Source organism: Tenrec ecaudatus, chromosome 7 (assembly GCF_050624435.1).
Source record: "Tenrec ecaudatus isolate mTenEca1 chromosome 7, mTenEca1.hap1, whole genome shotgun sequence".
NCBI lineage: Eukaryota > Metazoa > Chordata > Mammalia > Afrosoricida > Tenrecidae > Tenrec > Tenrec ecaudatus.
Window position 1 is genome coordinate 13,675,273 of NC_134536.1, and position 12,917 is coordinate 13,688,189.

The 12,917-nt window shown below is 42.3% G+C and overlaps 1 protein-coding gene across 1 annotated transcript in view; it reads left to right on the forward strand.

The window, feature by feature from the left end:
• IPCEF1 (interaction protein for cytohesin exchange factors 1) overlaps nt 1–12,917 on the forward strand; it is a 144,052-nt gene that overhangs the window by 53,804 nt on the left and 77,331 nt on the right. The window contains exons 6-7 of the mRNA XM_075554215.1: nt 9,543–9,616; nt 11,385–11,456. Coding sequence (XP_075410330.1) covers nt 9,543–9,616; nt 11,385–11,456 — 146 coding nt within the window. The remainder of the gene's footprint in view (nt 1–9,542; nt 9,617–11,384; nt 11,457–12,917) is intronic.

Here is a 12,917-nt window from a genome sequence, read left to right on the forward strand (position 1 = left end):
TAATATGCCTTCCTCTCATTATGATGCCGCTCCCCCTCCCCCACCCCACTTAATTCAGCTTCTCAAATTATTAGCTCTTCATACAGATTGGATAAGTATAGTGAAAAGCTACAACCATGACCACACCTTTCCTGATTTTAAATCATGCCCTATCTCTTGTTCTATATTAATAGCAGTCTCTTGATAATGTTCACAACTGGACCAATAGGCAACATCATGATAAATGGAGAAAAATTTGTGAAGTTGTCAAGGATTTTTGTCTTGCTTGTGTCCACAGTTAATGCTCTTGGAAGCAGCAGTCCTCGACGACTTCACAGTGGTCATGGCAACATATGTACAAGTGTGCTTAATGCAATTGAATGGTGCCTTGTCATAAGATTTTCAAGAGCCCCCAAAAATGATTAATAAAAATAATCCACAATGTCTGGAAACTTATTGTGGTAGCAATTGCGTAATTCTGCTTAATGTAAGCGAACTATGGAATGATATGATATATGTATTAGCTCCCAATTAATAATATTTTTTAAAACAAACAAAGACATCAAAAGACCTGTTCCATTGGGTAAATCTGCTGTACATGACTTCTTCAGGGTATTGAAATGCAAGGATGTGAACTTGAGTACTAAGGTGTACCTGACCCACGCCATCGTATTTTCAATGACTTCACAGGCATGTGAAAGTTGGACATTGAATTAAAAGGACTGAAGAACAATTGATACATTTGCATTGTGTACTGGAGAACACTATTGAGAGTACCATGGACTGCCAAAAGGACAAACTGAACTGTTTTGGAAGAAACAACGCCAGAGTACTCCTTTAAGGCAAGAATGGCAGGAATTTAATCTTACAAACTTTGGACATATTGTCAGGAGAGACTGGTCTCTGGAGAAGGACATTGTTAGGTTGGGTCAGGGGCAGTGCAAAGAAGAGCCTCAAGGAGATGGATTGACACATTGGCTGCCACAGTAGGCTCAGGCACAAGTACAAGTATGAGACTGGCGCAGGGCCGGCAAGTGTTGTGTTCTGTTGTGCACCGGGTCACTCCGGGTCAGAACTGACTCGATGGCACCTAACAACAACAAGGTGATCGATGTACAGGTTCTATCAGTAGAATCAAGGTATTCTAAAATTGCCATTTTCCACAATGTTTCACATTGTTACTATTCACACGGCTGAATGCCTTTTCAAAGTCAATGAAACACAAGATAAGTATTTTCCTGGTGATCTCTGCTTTCACCATGATCCATCTGATGTCGGCGACGACATTCTCTGTTCCACATCTCCTTCCAAATCCAGCTTGCATTTTTTTGGGCAATTCTCTGTCAATATACTGCTCTAATTTAAAAAATTCTTCTGAAAAGTTTCACTTGCACGTGATATTAATAATAGTGCTTGATACTTTCCACCCTGTTGGATCCCCTTTCTTAGAAATGGGCACCAAAAAAGGATCTCTTCTAGTTGGATTTCCAGGTAACGCTCTTCTAAATTTCCTAGCACAGACGAGAGAGCACTTCTAGTAGGCATTGTAAGTGTAGAAACATCTTAATTGGTGTTCTGTCAATCCTGGATCCATAGTTTTCACCAATGCCTTCAATTGGCGAATTCTTTCCTTAATTTCATGGATTCTTGATGCAATCTTATCTCCTGTACTGGTTGAATGTTGACTAGCTTGTTTTAGAACTCTGTCCAGTAGCCCCAGCCTCTCCCTGCCATCCAGTTGATAAATAACTCCTAGGGACCATAAAGGCCAAGGTAAAAGTGCTCCTGTGGGTTTCCAAGACTGTAGCACTTTATGGGAGTAGAAAGCCCTGTCTTTCACCTGAGGAGCAGCCGATGCTTTCGAACTACTGATTTCTAGTTAGCAGCCCAATGTGTAACCACTATACCACCAGTTCTCCTCACTCCCAGCTCTAGGCAACCATTATCTACTTTCTGTCTTTATAAGTTTGCCTTTCTAGGCATGTCATATAAACTGAATCATACAGGATGTAGTCTCTTGTGTGTGATTTTCTCATAGCAAATGTTTTCAAGGCATATACGTGTTTTAGCACATGTCCATAGTGTATTTATGGTACTGAATAGTATGGAACTTTTTGAGTATACATCTTCTGTCAACTGACTTATGAGTTCTGGACATTTAGGTTGTTTCCAGGTTCTGGTTCTTATGAATAATGTTTCAATAAATATGTCAATGCAAATCTTTGTGTGGGCTTAAAATTTCAATTCTTTTGGGTGGATACCTGGGAATGGAATTGCTGGGTTGTATGGTAACTATATATTTACATGTTCTTTAGAAAATGTCAAGCTCTTCGCCCAAATGGCTTTTGTATCCCATCTCAACACTTTAATTTTAGTGGAAAGAATTATTTCCATCATACCTGCACTCACTCATAAAACCAGCCTATTAATTTCTAATGGATTGTCCAAAGAATTGTTGATATAAATGTAGATGACAAGTTTGTTTCCTTCAGAAGGCTTACATCCTATTGAGAAGTGATCAAATGGCCAGGTAACTTTAAGCACCATAAGAGAAGTTCTTCCATGGTGCTGGGTCAAACAGGACGTCCCTAGGCTAGGGGAAGTAGGGGAGTTTTCAAGAAAGTCACACCTGGGAAAGTCCAGGAGACTATCTGAGGGAGTGAGGGTATTAGAGCCTCAGGGCACATCAGACAACTTGCTCTGCTCAGCCTCTGAATTTTTTCCCACCACATGATCACCTCCTTAAGCACTATATGACTGCTATGTTTATATATCGAGTTTAGGTTCCTTGTCTCTGGAAATTCAGAAATATTTACCTGCTTTGTTCACTGATGCCTCCAAAGTACCTGGAGTGGTGTCCAGAACACATTAGATACCCGGTAAATATGTACTGACCAGGTGAATGCCCAAGGCTGTATGTGAGTGGGGGCAGAATGTGCTGATTTGATCCCAACTCATTGTGGCCCCGCAGGGATGTTCCGTGGGATTTCTGAAGCTGTAAAGCTGTGTGGAGGTTGCATCCTTCCCGTCCCCCGCCCACCACTCCATAGGTTCAAACCTATGGGGCAGCCCATAGGTTCAAACCACCAACCTTTCAGTTCACAGCCTGATACTTAACTCCCTGCTCCACCAGGGTCCTTTTTAGAATGGTGAAGGGAGATGTCAATATGTCACTGAGGCACCGAGGAAGATGAGGAGCAGCCCTTCCTCTCCATGCCCCCTCAACCTGTGAACCCAAAGAGCTTTGACAAAAATGTGTGTTTAATACTGTGTGGTACAAATGGTTAGTTACTGCGTATGGATGCTAACCGAAATTTGGAGCTTGAGTTCACCCAGAGGCCCTTGGAATCATGGCCTGGAGATCTGCTTCTGAAAAGTCAACCATGGCAAACCTGATGGAGCAGAGCTCTCTGGTGGCCTACACAATGTCACCTAGAGTCAGACCTGGTTGCAGGCTGGTTTAAGGACAGTGACTACTGACCAATAAAAGCACAGGTTTTGTGGAGGGAATGGGTAGGCTGATTTGTGAGGAGGGAATATCGTTGGGTTTGTAGAACGCTCCATGGTTGAGTGAATAGGGTTGTCTTGCTTCAGAATTCCATTGTTCTCTGACAGCCAAGCCAAGGGAATGGTCCAAGGATCATTTTGACTCTTGAGCTAGGAAAGAAGGCTTATGCTATCCCAGTATCGAGAAGGAAGAATGCAGGTGCTAATGCATAACTTTGAAGTTATTTTGCAGTTCAGTTAGGCATCCTTAAGGAGGAAGGACACCATTTGAGAAAGTTATTTTAGTTCATGTAACAGAGAACAGGGATCTGAGGAGGGGTAGGAGGAACGGAAGGAGGAGAAAGAGGAGAAAACTGTCATTCCCTCAGGATTTGCCACTAAGATTGACAGATTAGAGACAGTTTTGCAAGTCAAATCGTTCTGACACAGTTATTCTTGATTTCCAATACAGTTTCAATGTCTGCAGAATCCAGGCAGATCTCAGAGATTGCTGGTTCCGATCTGGATCACCACAGCAAAGCAGAGTTTGTCGCATAAATCCTTTGGTTTCTCAGCATGGATGAAAGTCATGTTTACACTGCCCTGCACTGTACTATGTTGGATGTGCATTAGCATTATGAAAACATTTGAAATATGAGAATTCCCAACATGTGACCAAGAGACAGGAAGTGAGCACTTTTTGGGGGGGGGGCGGGGGGTAAAATGGCTCTGATACATTTGCTCCATGCAGGGTGACCACAAACCTTAAATATGTAACAAACACAGTGTCTGTGAAGCACAGCAAAGTGAAGCAAGCAGATGGAATGGCCAAGCCAATGCTTGTAGTGACAACAAAAACAGGACAAAACAAAATGGTCTTGTAAACAAAAGATTTGCTACAAAGAGAGCAAAGTGTTTTGGGATTTACAACTTATCTTTTAAGTTGGTTCTTTTGAAATGACTGAAGCCATTAGCTAAAGCATATTCCGTATACTCGAGTAAAAGCCAGCCTGAATATCAACTGCAGCACCCAATTGTACCACAAAAACTACATTAAAAATGTGCTGAAAAACTCAGCGAATCCACGAGTATATACAAATCTTTGTGTTTCCTTTTTTGTGGAAAGCTTTTGCATTATTCTCATTAGAAAAGGGTTTTCTGTATTAGAAATAGATTGTTTAGAAATTCATGATACCAGTGACTGGAGGACCATCCTAATTCAGCATCAAAGAAACATTGTTTCTCCTTGGTTCTGGTTTTTGTTGTTGTTTGGGGGTGAGTAGGTAGAAGGGAATTGGCGAAGCTGAAATTGTGGAATTAAGCAAGGTTCAGTCTTTTATGCTCCACTAAAGCACATAGGCTTTATCCAAGGACAACTCAGAACCCTGTGGGGTTTTAATTAGAGAAGAGACATGAAGAACGCGCATGAATTCGCTGAGGCTGTGGTGTGGATCCTGAATTGGATGGAAGGACAAGACTGGCGGGAGGCAGAAGGTTGAGGAGACTTGTGTGCTGTAACGCAGGTTAGAGTTAACGGAGAACTGAAAGAGATGGTAGGTGAGAGATAAAATGAAGGCTTTTGACAGGGATAATCATCACAGGGCTTAACAATTCCTGGTATGGATGCGGAGAGGAACGCTGGCTGGGGAGTGGTATCGTTGGCTGCATACAGGAAAGAAGAGGAAGTGGGGCTTTATTGAGTTTGTTTTTGGATTTATTAAATATGAGGGGTCCCATGGTATACGTTTGTCCAAAACTTCAATGGCATTTCAACCACTGGGACAGGAAATCTAGGATTGGGTCCTAATTTGAAGTTTAGAGTTTGCATGTGTATGTTGAATAATGTGGAAATGGCCGCCTGCTTTGAACATTCTATGGGGCTGTTTTTCTGAGGACTAAGGATGTTACTATGAGAACTAAGATGCTCCTGACCCAAGCCGTGGTATTCTCCATTGCATTACACGCATGGAAAAGTTGCACATGGAATAAGAACGACTGAGAAATATTGATGCATTTGAATTGTGGTGCTGGAGAAGAATATTGAAAGTTCCATTGACGGATTAAAGGACAGACTGATCTGTGCTGGAAGAATTAAGGTCAGAGTGCTCCTTAGAGGCAAGGAGGCAAGGCCTTGTCTTACATACTTTGGACGTATTGTCAGGAGCTCAGTCCCTGGAGAAGGGCATCATGTTTAGTGAAGTGGAAGGGCCATGAGACAGAGGAAGACCGTTGATGAGATGGATGGACACAGTGGCTGCATCACTGAGTTCAGGTAGAGGAACAATTGTGAGGATGGCGTAGGACCCTGCAGTGTTTCCTTCTGTTGAGCATGGGGTCATTATGGGTTGGGCTCCTAACAACAACATTGGGCCAGTTCTACTTCAATTTATTGGGAAACTGAGTCACAGTTGACTGAATGGTAATGACTACACACAAGGAAGATAAAGAGAGTCATTGCTCATAAAGGGTGCTGGGGAGAGTATATTTCTGTGGACATGGCATTGAGAAACATTTAAAAATCAGGCAGGAGAAGACGACTCATGAACAAGAGCAAGGGTTAATTTGAAGAGTAGCGGGCAGTAGAATATATTGTCAGGAAAAGTTGGACGATGTGTGTATGTCATGAGGCAGAGAGTGGACCATGTGTCGGTTCAACACACCAAGCAAACTCTCTCCCCCGAGTGGATTCCAACTCAGAGTGACCTTGCAGGGCACAGCAAAACTACTCCCAAGGGTCTGTGAGGCGGTAAATCCTTAGGGGACCAGACAGCCTCCTGGATCTCTTGGAAGGTGTTAGTGACTTGCTCATTGTCATCGAGTCAATGCTGACTCACAGCGATCTCCTGTGGGTTTCGGAGTCTGTCACTGTTGACAGACTGGAGTAGAAAGCCCAGTCTTTCTCCGGAAGAGCTGCTGCCGGTGGCTGCTAAATGCCGACCATGTGGGTCGCAGCCCAAGGCCTAACTACTGCACCACCAGGGCTCCTCCATGTTAGTGACTAGGGTGCAATAAAGTAAGGGCTAAAAAAGGGAAGAGCGGACCTGGTAGGTGCAGTTGGATCAGCTTTTGACCCAGAGCTGAAACGATAGTGGTTTGAACCCAAGCTTAGGTGTGGGGGAAGAGAGCCCTGGTCACCAGTTCCTGAAAACCCTCAATGCGAGGGATTGAGCTGAGCCAGGATCTACCCGAAGGCAACTAACAACAACAACAACAACGAAAAGAGTAGTTGGGATCTAGCAACATGGAGGTCATTGGGGTCTACCAGGAGTCACATCAGTTTCTGTAGAGTGAGGGGGATAGAAATGAATGAGGGCAGGTAGAACGAAAAAGAGAGTCACACGGATTTTTTTCTAAGAAAACTCTAGGAGCTGACACAAACATTTTTAGCCTATTAAAAATTAATTTAGGTGAAAGTCACATAATATCGAATGTTGAAGTGAACAATGAAGTGGCATTTGGTACATTCAAATTACTGGGTAACTAGTTCCTCTCGCTAGATCTCAAATATTTTATCATCCCAAAAGGAAACCCAACAACCCATAAACAGTTGCTTTCCATCCCCAAAACCATCCCCTGCTTCTGAGTCTATAGACCTAGTCACCCCATATATTTCACATGAATGGAACCCTAAGGTAAGGAGTCCTAATGATGTTGGTTACGTGTTAGACTGGTAACCAGAAGTTCTTCATTCAAACCCATCGGTCACTCCTCAGGGGATAGAGGAGGCCGTCGGCTCTCATAAAGATTTACACAGTCCAAGAACTTCTCTCTAGGCACTCTGAGTCAGAATCAACCCTATGATAATGGTTTGTGTTTTTAGAAATGGAATAGTATAATGCACAATATAATATATTGTGTCTGGTCTTTGTCACGTACCATAGTGTTTTCAAGGTTCCTTCCCATTATAGGAAGTATCAGGACTTCATTCTCTTTTAGGAAATAATATTCCATTGTGTGTCTGTGCTACACTTGGTTTATCCACTGGCGAAACAATGTTCTGTTGTGGATACATCCCATTTATCTGTTGATGAACATTTGGGTTATTTCCACTTTTGGTCCATTGTGGATAATGTTGTTATGAACACTTTCGTACCAGGATTTGTTTGCATATGTTTGCAGTTCTTTGAGATATAATCATATACCTGGGGGTATAATTGCTAAAGCTGATTCACGTTAGGATACATAACACTTTTATGCAATATGAATCGAGAATCCAAAGGAAGGATAGTTTCTATAGTATGATTTTGAGTAGTCTGTATTCTCTATTCAGTTAGATTGGTAAATGGACCATTTGGTAACCCAGAAGATTATCAAGCTACCATCTGTAAGCCTAAAGTGCTTCCATGATGCAGGGGACTCTGGTGATGTAACGGTTGAGTGTTGGGCTGCTAACCATAAGGTCCGTAAAGGTGAACTTACCCAGCTCCCCTTCAGGAGAAAGATGGGGCTTTCTACTCCTATAAAGAATTACAGTCTTGGAAACTAATGGGTGTAGTTGGGAGAAAGATTTGACTTTCTACTCCTGTAAACAATTAGTCTTGGAAACTATTAGAGGCAGTTGGGAGAAAGATGAGGCTTTTTACTCCTGTAAAGAATGAAAGTCTTGGAAACTAATAGGGGTAGTTCTACCCTGTCTTAGACGGTTGCTATGAGTCAGCATCAATTCGATGGCAGTGAGTTTGGGTTTTTGTTTGGTATATAAATGTGCACGTGTATATACATAAATATATAAATACATATATACACACATATGTATGCATGAGAGGGCTTTACTAAGTGAATTGAAAATTGAATGAAAAGATAATGGATCTTTTCCCCCAGGAACTTTTTGAAGTGCACTTGTATGTGTGTGTATTGTTTTTTTAGAGAAAGGAGAATCCATTAGAATTGAGTTTTTCATCTAGTAAACGGTGAGGGGTTTGGATAAGCTGACTTGCGTATGAGAGGGAAGATGTTTGGGGGCTGGGTGGCTCAGAGTTTCAGTTTTTAAGAGAAGAGCACACACTGCTCTGTAATTGGTCATAGAGAAACAGACTCAGACTTACGATGCGAGCAAAGGGCTCCCAGGGTGCTAATTGAACAGCTAGAAGAATGGATGGCGACTGTCAACAGACTTTTAAAATTAAGACTATATTTTCAAAATCCATTTTTGTTTCTTTGCCCGTAATCACTGATTCATTTATGTTTCATCTTTGTGAAATGTATCTCCCCACTCAGTAGTACCACTGTGGATGAAGGAGGAGTTGACATCTCTCTGTGCAAACAGATCTGAATTCCTTATGGCTCAGTTATGTTTTATTCATGAAGTATGGAACCACAATTCTTAGAGAGGTGGGGCAATAAGCCCATTTTCTATAAACTGGTGGTTGAAAGTGACATTTCTATTTTGTTATTAAGTGCCTACTTTCTCTGGCTACCTTTACTTTATAGAATGAGTTGGAAGTCATTGGTTTCGGAACCGAGATTCTCTGAGGTGCGGATTTGTGATTGAATTCCTGCTTACAGATTTGGGAAGGGAAATAATGATTGCTGAGTGCTTCTCAGTGTTTTATCATTCTGAATAATTTTTAGGCTGATAACAGCCAGTGGGTGAACCTTGATACAACCTTGATACACTCACTCCAAAGATGGGATTATAGACATGAACCTAGATCTGCTAACCCCAAAGTCAGAGCTTTGCCCACCATATCCTGAGTGCTGAGCAGGTGTTGTCTTATGTGCTTGTAGCTTTCTAGAGCGAGAAGATGCTGTGGATGCCTGCGGACACAGCAGGAAGTAGGGCTCGGTTGGGTTAGATGTGTTTTCCACGAAGACAGGAAAGGGGCTAGTGCCACTCACCCAGACAGATGTGGCCATGCTTGGGTTGTGCGGGGCCACTCCGAGGCGAAGATACTGGCTGGGCCGTTGAGAGGATATTGATTTTTCTCCTAAAGAGCGCCTGGTAGAAGTCAATGGGTAATGAGGTTTGTCTTTCTTCTTCATTTCGATTCAGCCATCTCTACTGGATGTTGCTGATTTCAGCACACCAGCCCTGGGGGCTGGTCCATTTACTCAGACCCCTTGTGTGTATGTTTCAGGCCGAGAAGGCTGATGGATTTGTCAACCTGCCTGATTTCACTGTGGAAAGAGCCAATGAATGCAAGAAGAAGCAGTAAGTTGACTCTCCCTTTCCCATATGCAACTCTGTTCAAGATACTCTCCCTTCACCGCATTCTGGAATCGAGTGAGTGTAGCACTTAAGCAGTCAGAGCAAGGTTGAACATCAGGACCTGAGATCTCGAAAAGCAACAGGAACATTCAACCTTTTGTTTTCTGGGACTCCATTTAGGGGAGCGGATGAGTTGTCAAAACCCCATGAATCCCTGATGTGGATGGTTTTGGCATCGGTGTGATGGCTTAATACACATGTTCCCATCCAGAGGTCTGATGTCAAGATCATCTCAATTTTAAGAGAAGTCATGGATAAAGAGGAAGGACTCACAGAGTTGAGTCCATATGAGAGCAAGACCATCTATCTATCTATCTATCTATCTATCTATCTATCTATCTATCTATCATCTATCTATCTATCTATCTATTTGTTTGTTCATTCATTCATCTATTTATTTATTTGTTCATTCGTTCATTCACTCATCTAATTATCTATCTATCTATTTGTTTGTTCATTCATTCATCTATTTATTTATTTGTTCATTCATTCATTCACTCATCTAATTATCTATCTGTCTATCTATCTATCTATCTATCTATCTATCTATCTATCTATCTATCTATCTATCTATCTATCTATCTATCATTATTAGTTCCTTGAATTGCCAGAGTCTCCCTTGGACCTGAATTCTCTGAGATGTCGTAGACTTGAAGAATTACACTCTATGTGATTTATGTCCAAAAGATTTGAGGCCTGCCAGGGACCCTGGAAGTCACTGCCTTTGATAAAAGGAGAGGTCAGCCCCAGAAAGTGAGTCACAGCTCACAGACATCATGGCTCTCACTCGAGTGCTCTTCCCAAGAGAGCACCAGCTGTAATCGCTGGTGTGTCCTCTTTCCCTTTCCCTCCTTCTTCTACCTTCAGCATCATTCCCGGACTAATCACACAACAGCATCCCCTACGGTCCTATGCTACTTGCTGTAACAATTGATTTGCGTTTCTATTTTTCCTAAGAAAACTCAGAAGCTGCTGCTAGCTCCGAGTCCATGCACTCTGGTGTAGCTGCAAGTGTCCAGGGATCTATGAGGTTGTGCTGATTCTTGTGGTTTTGGACGGAAGCTGGTTATTAAAAAAAAACCAAAACAAACAAAACCCCGGGCCTTCCTGCAGGCCTTCGGTCTACATGGTCCAGTGGCAGCAGCTATTTTAACATCTCTATTGGTAGTTATCTTCAATGTTTTATACTTAAACCTCAAGCTAAAATCTACCTCATATGTTTTCTTTACTCTTCACAAAGGTGCCTGGGATGGAAGCAGCTTCTGTGTTGTCATGTTGCAGAATTTCATCCCTGCTTTTTTTTCCTCCCCGCACGAATAAAATCCTCACCTACGTTTGATGGGATTTGAAGCAATGCCTTGATCGAAGGAGTTGCTCAGAGGATGGGGAAGTGACCCTTCCATCACTCTACATTTTCATCCTACTGTAACTTTCTACCAAACCAGCACATGAAAATTAAAAAAAAAGATATGCTTGTATGTTTTAAATGGAAACAATGGAGCAGTCCACGCTAATTTTCCTTTGCGTGTCCTGAAATAATGTAGTGACCCTCAGCTCTTCATAGGAAAGGGGACGATGGGTGTTTAATATGACTAAGTTCCGTTTTTTGGTCAAGTTACAAGGTGCTGATAGCTTGTCTGACACGTGTTCGAAGCCCCTGACCACTGCAAACACTAACTCTAACTCTTGTGTCTTTTCTTTTCTCTTCAAGTGCTTTCAAGGTCAGTCATCCAGAGATCAAGACCTTTTATTTTGCAGCTGAGAACACACCGGAGATGAATGTGTAAGTAGAGGAAAGAGCGAATTCTTTTGGTCCATATTAGAGCTTTAGGCATGTGTTCATGATCAATTCTTTATGTTTGCTACGGTGAGCACTCACCTCTCTGTTGTTGCTGTTTGGGACTTTCAAGTTGATTCCAACTCAGAGTCAAAGGGCTTCATAGGGTTTCCTAGTGTGTCATCTTCATGGGAGCAGATCAAACAAGGAGTCTGTGGTGGGCTCAAACCACTGACCTTTTGTTTAGCCGTGAATTAGCTGTGAAGCACTTAACTGCTGTGCCACCTTTTCATCTCTTTAGCATGTGTAAAGTCTTTCCTCTAGCATTTGGAAGACTTTGGAAGAATCTCAAGTATCAGAACAACCTTTTAAGGAAGGATTTACGAGTCTTTTGAGGGGGCCGCTGAGTGGTGAAAGGGATCGCAGAAATTATTTATCGGAAGATAGCAAAAGTTTAATCAGCATTACAAGGGAAGGGGCTTGCAGGCATGGTGTCATCGGTGTCTCAGCTTTCAGAATCATACACGCAAAGCATCTCTTGGTTAAGAGCGGTGGGGTTATCACAGCCGTCCACAAGCTGATCACCTCTCTATGCATCATGGGACATTCCGACCCTTGGCAAGGAGTTCTTGCTCAGAGTCTGATCTTCTTCAACTTCATTCAGTGTGTTCACTGTTAAACAAGCAGGATAGATGCCAAGAGACGGGGCATGGATGCCCCAGCCCTTTTCCTCCCATTTCTCGTTCAGATTAGGTATAATCACATGACTGTAACCTGAATGAACATTTGAAATACAGATTGGGGCCATTAAGGCATGCTATGAATGAATTTAAGCCCTGCTCTAAGACATCTCAGTACCTATCTTCGTCAATCAATTAAAACCATGTTTATTGAGCACCTACTAAGTGCACTGAAACCTAGGAATAATTGTGAGGATGATGTAGTGTTTGCTTCTGCTGTGAATAGTCACCATGAATCTGCACAGAATGGATGGTACTTAACAAAACAACAATAACAACTGCCCGCCAGATATTGAGATAAGAGCACCGAAACTACAGACATCATTCTTCTATTAATAGAAGTTAGGCTTTAACCTATGCTATTAAGTATGCATAATAATTTGCATACCTGTCTGCATTGTATAATGTCTCTTTTCTCCTGTGCTCTATAAACTCAAGGAGAAAAGAAGCTGACTTTTATTGAACACACACCCCCTCATGTGCACACGCTTTTTTTTCTTTTCAAAACAGGATATCCTGTCCGCAGGCTCATCTAGCTGGGAGCCTTTGCTTCTGCCCCCTACACTTATCTCCCAGCCAGTGTCACTGCGATGAAGGCCGAGTGACTTTTGACCACAGAATGGCGGGAAACTGTGTGTTCGAGATAGCAAGGGAAAGTATTGGCAACTAAGCATGACAAACAAGTCTTTGATTTACTTGACCTTCAAGAGAAAACTCCTTTCTGCCC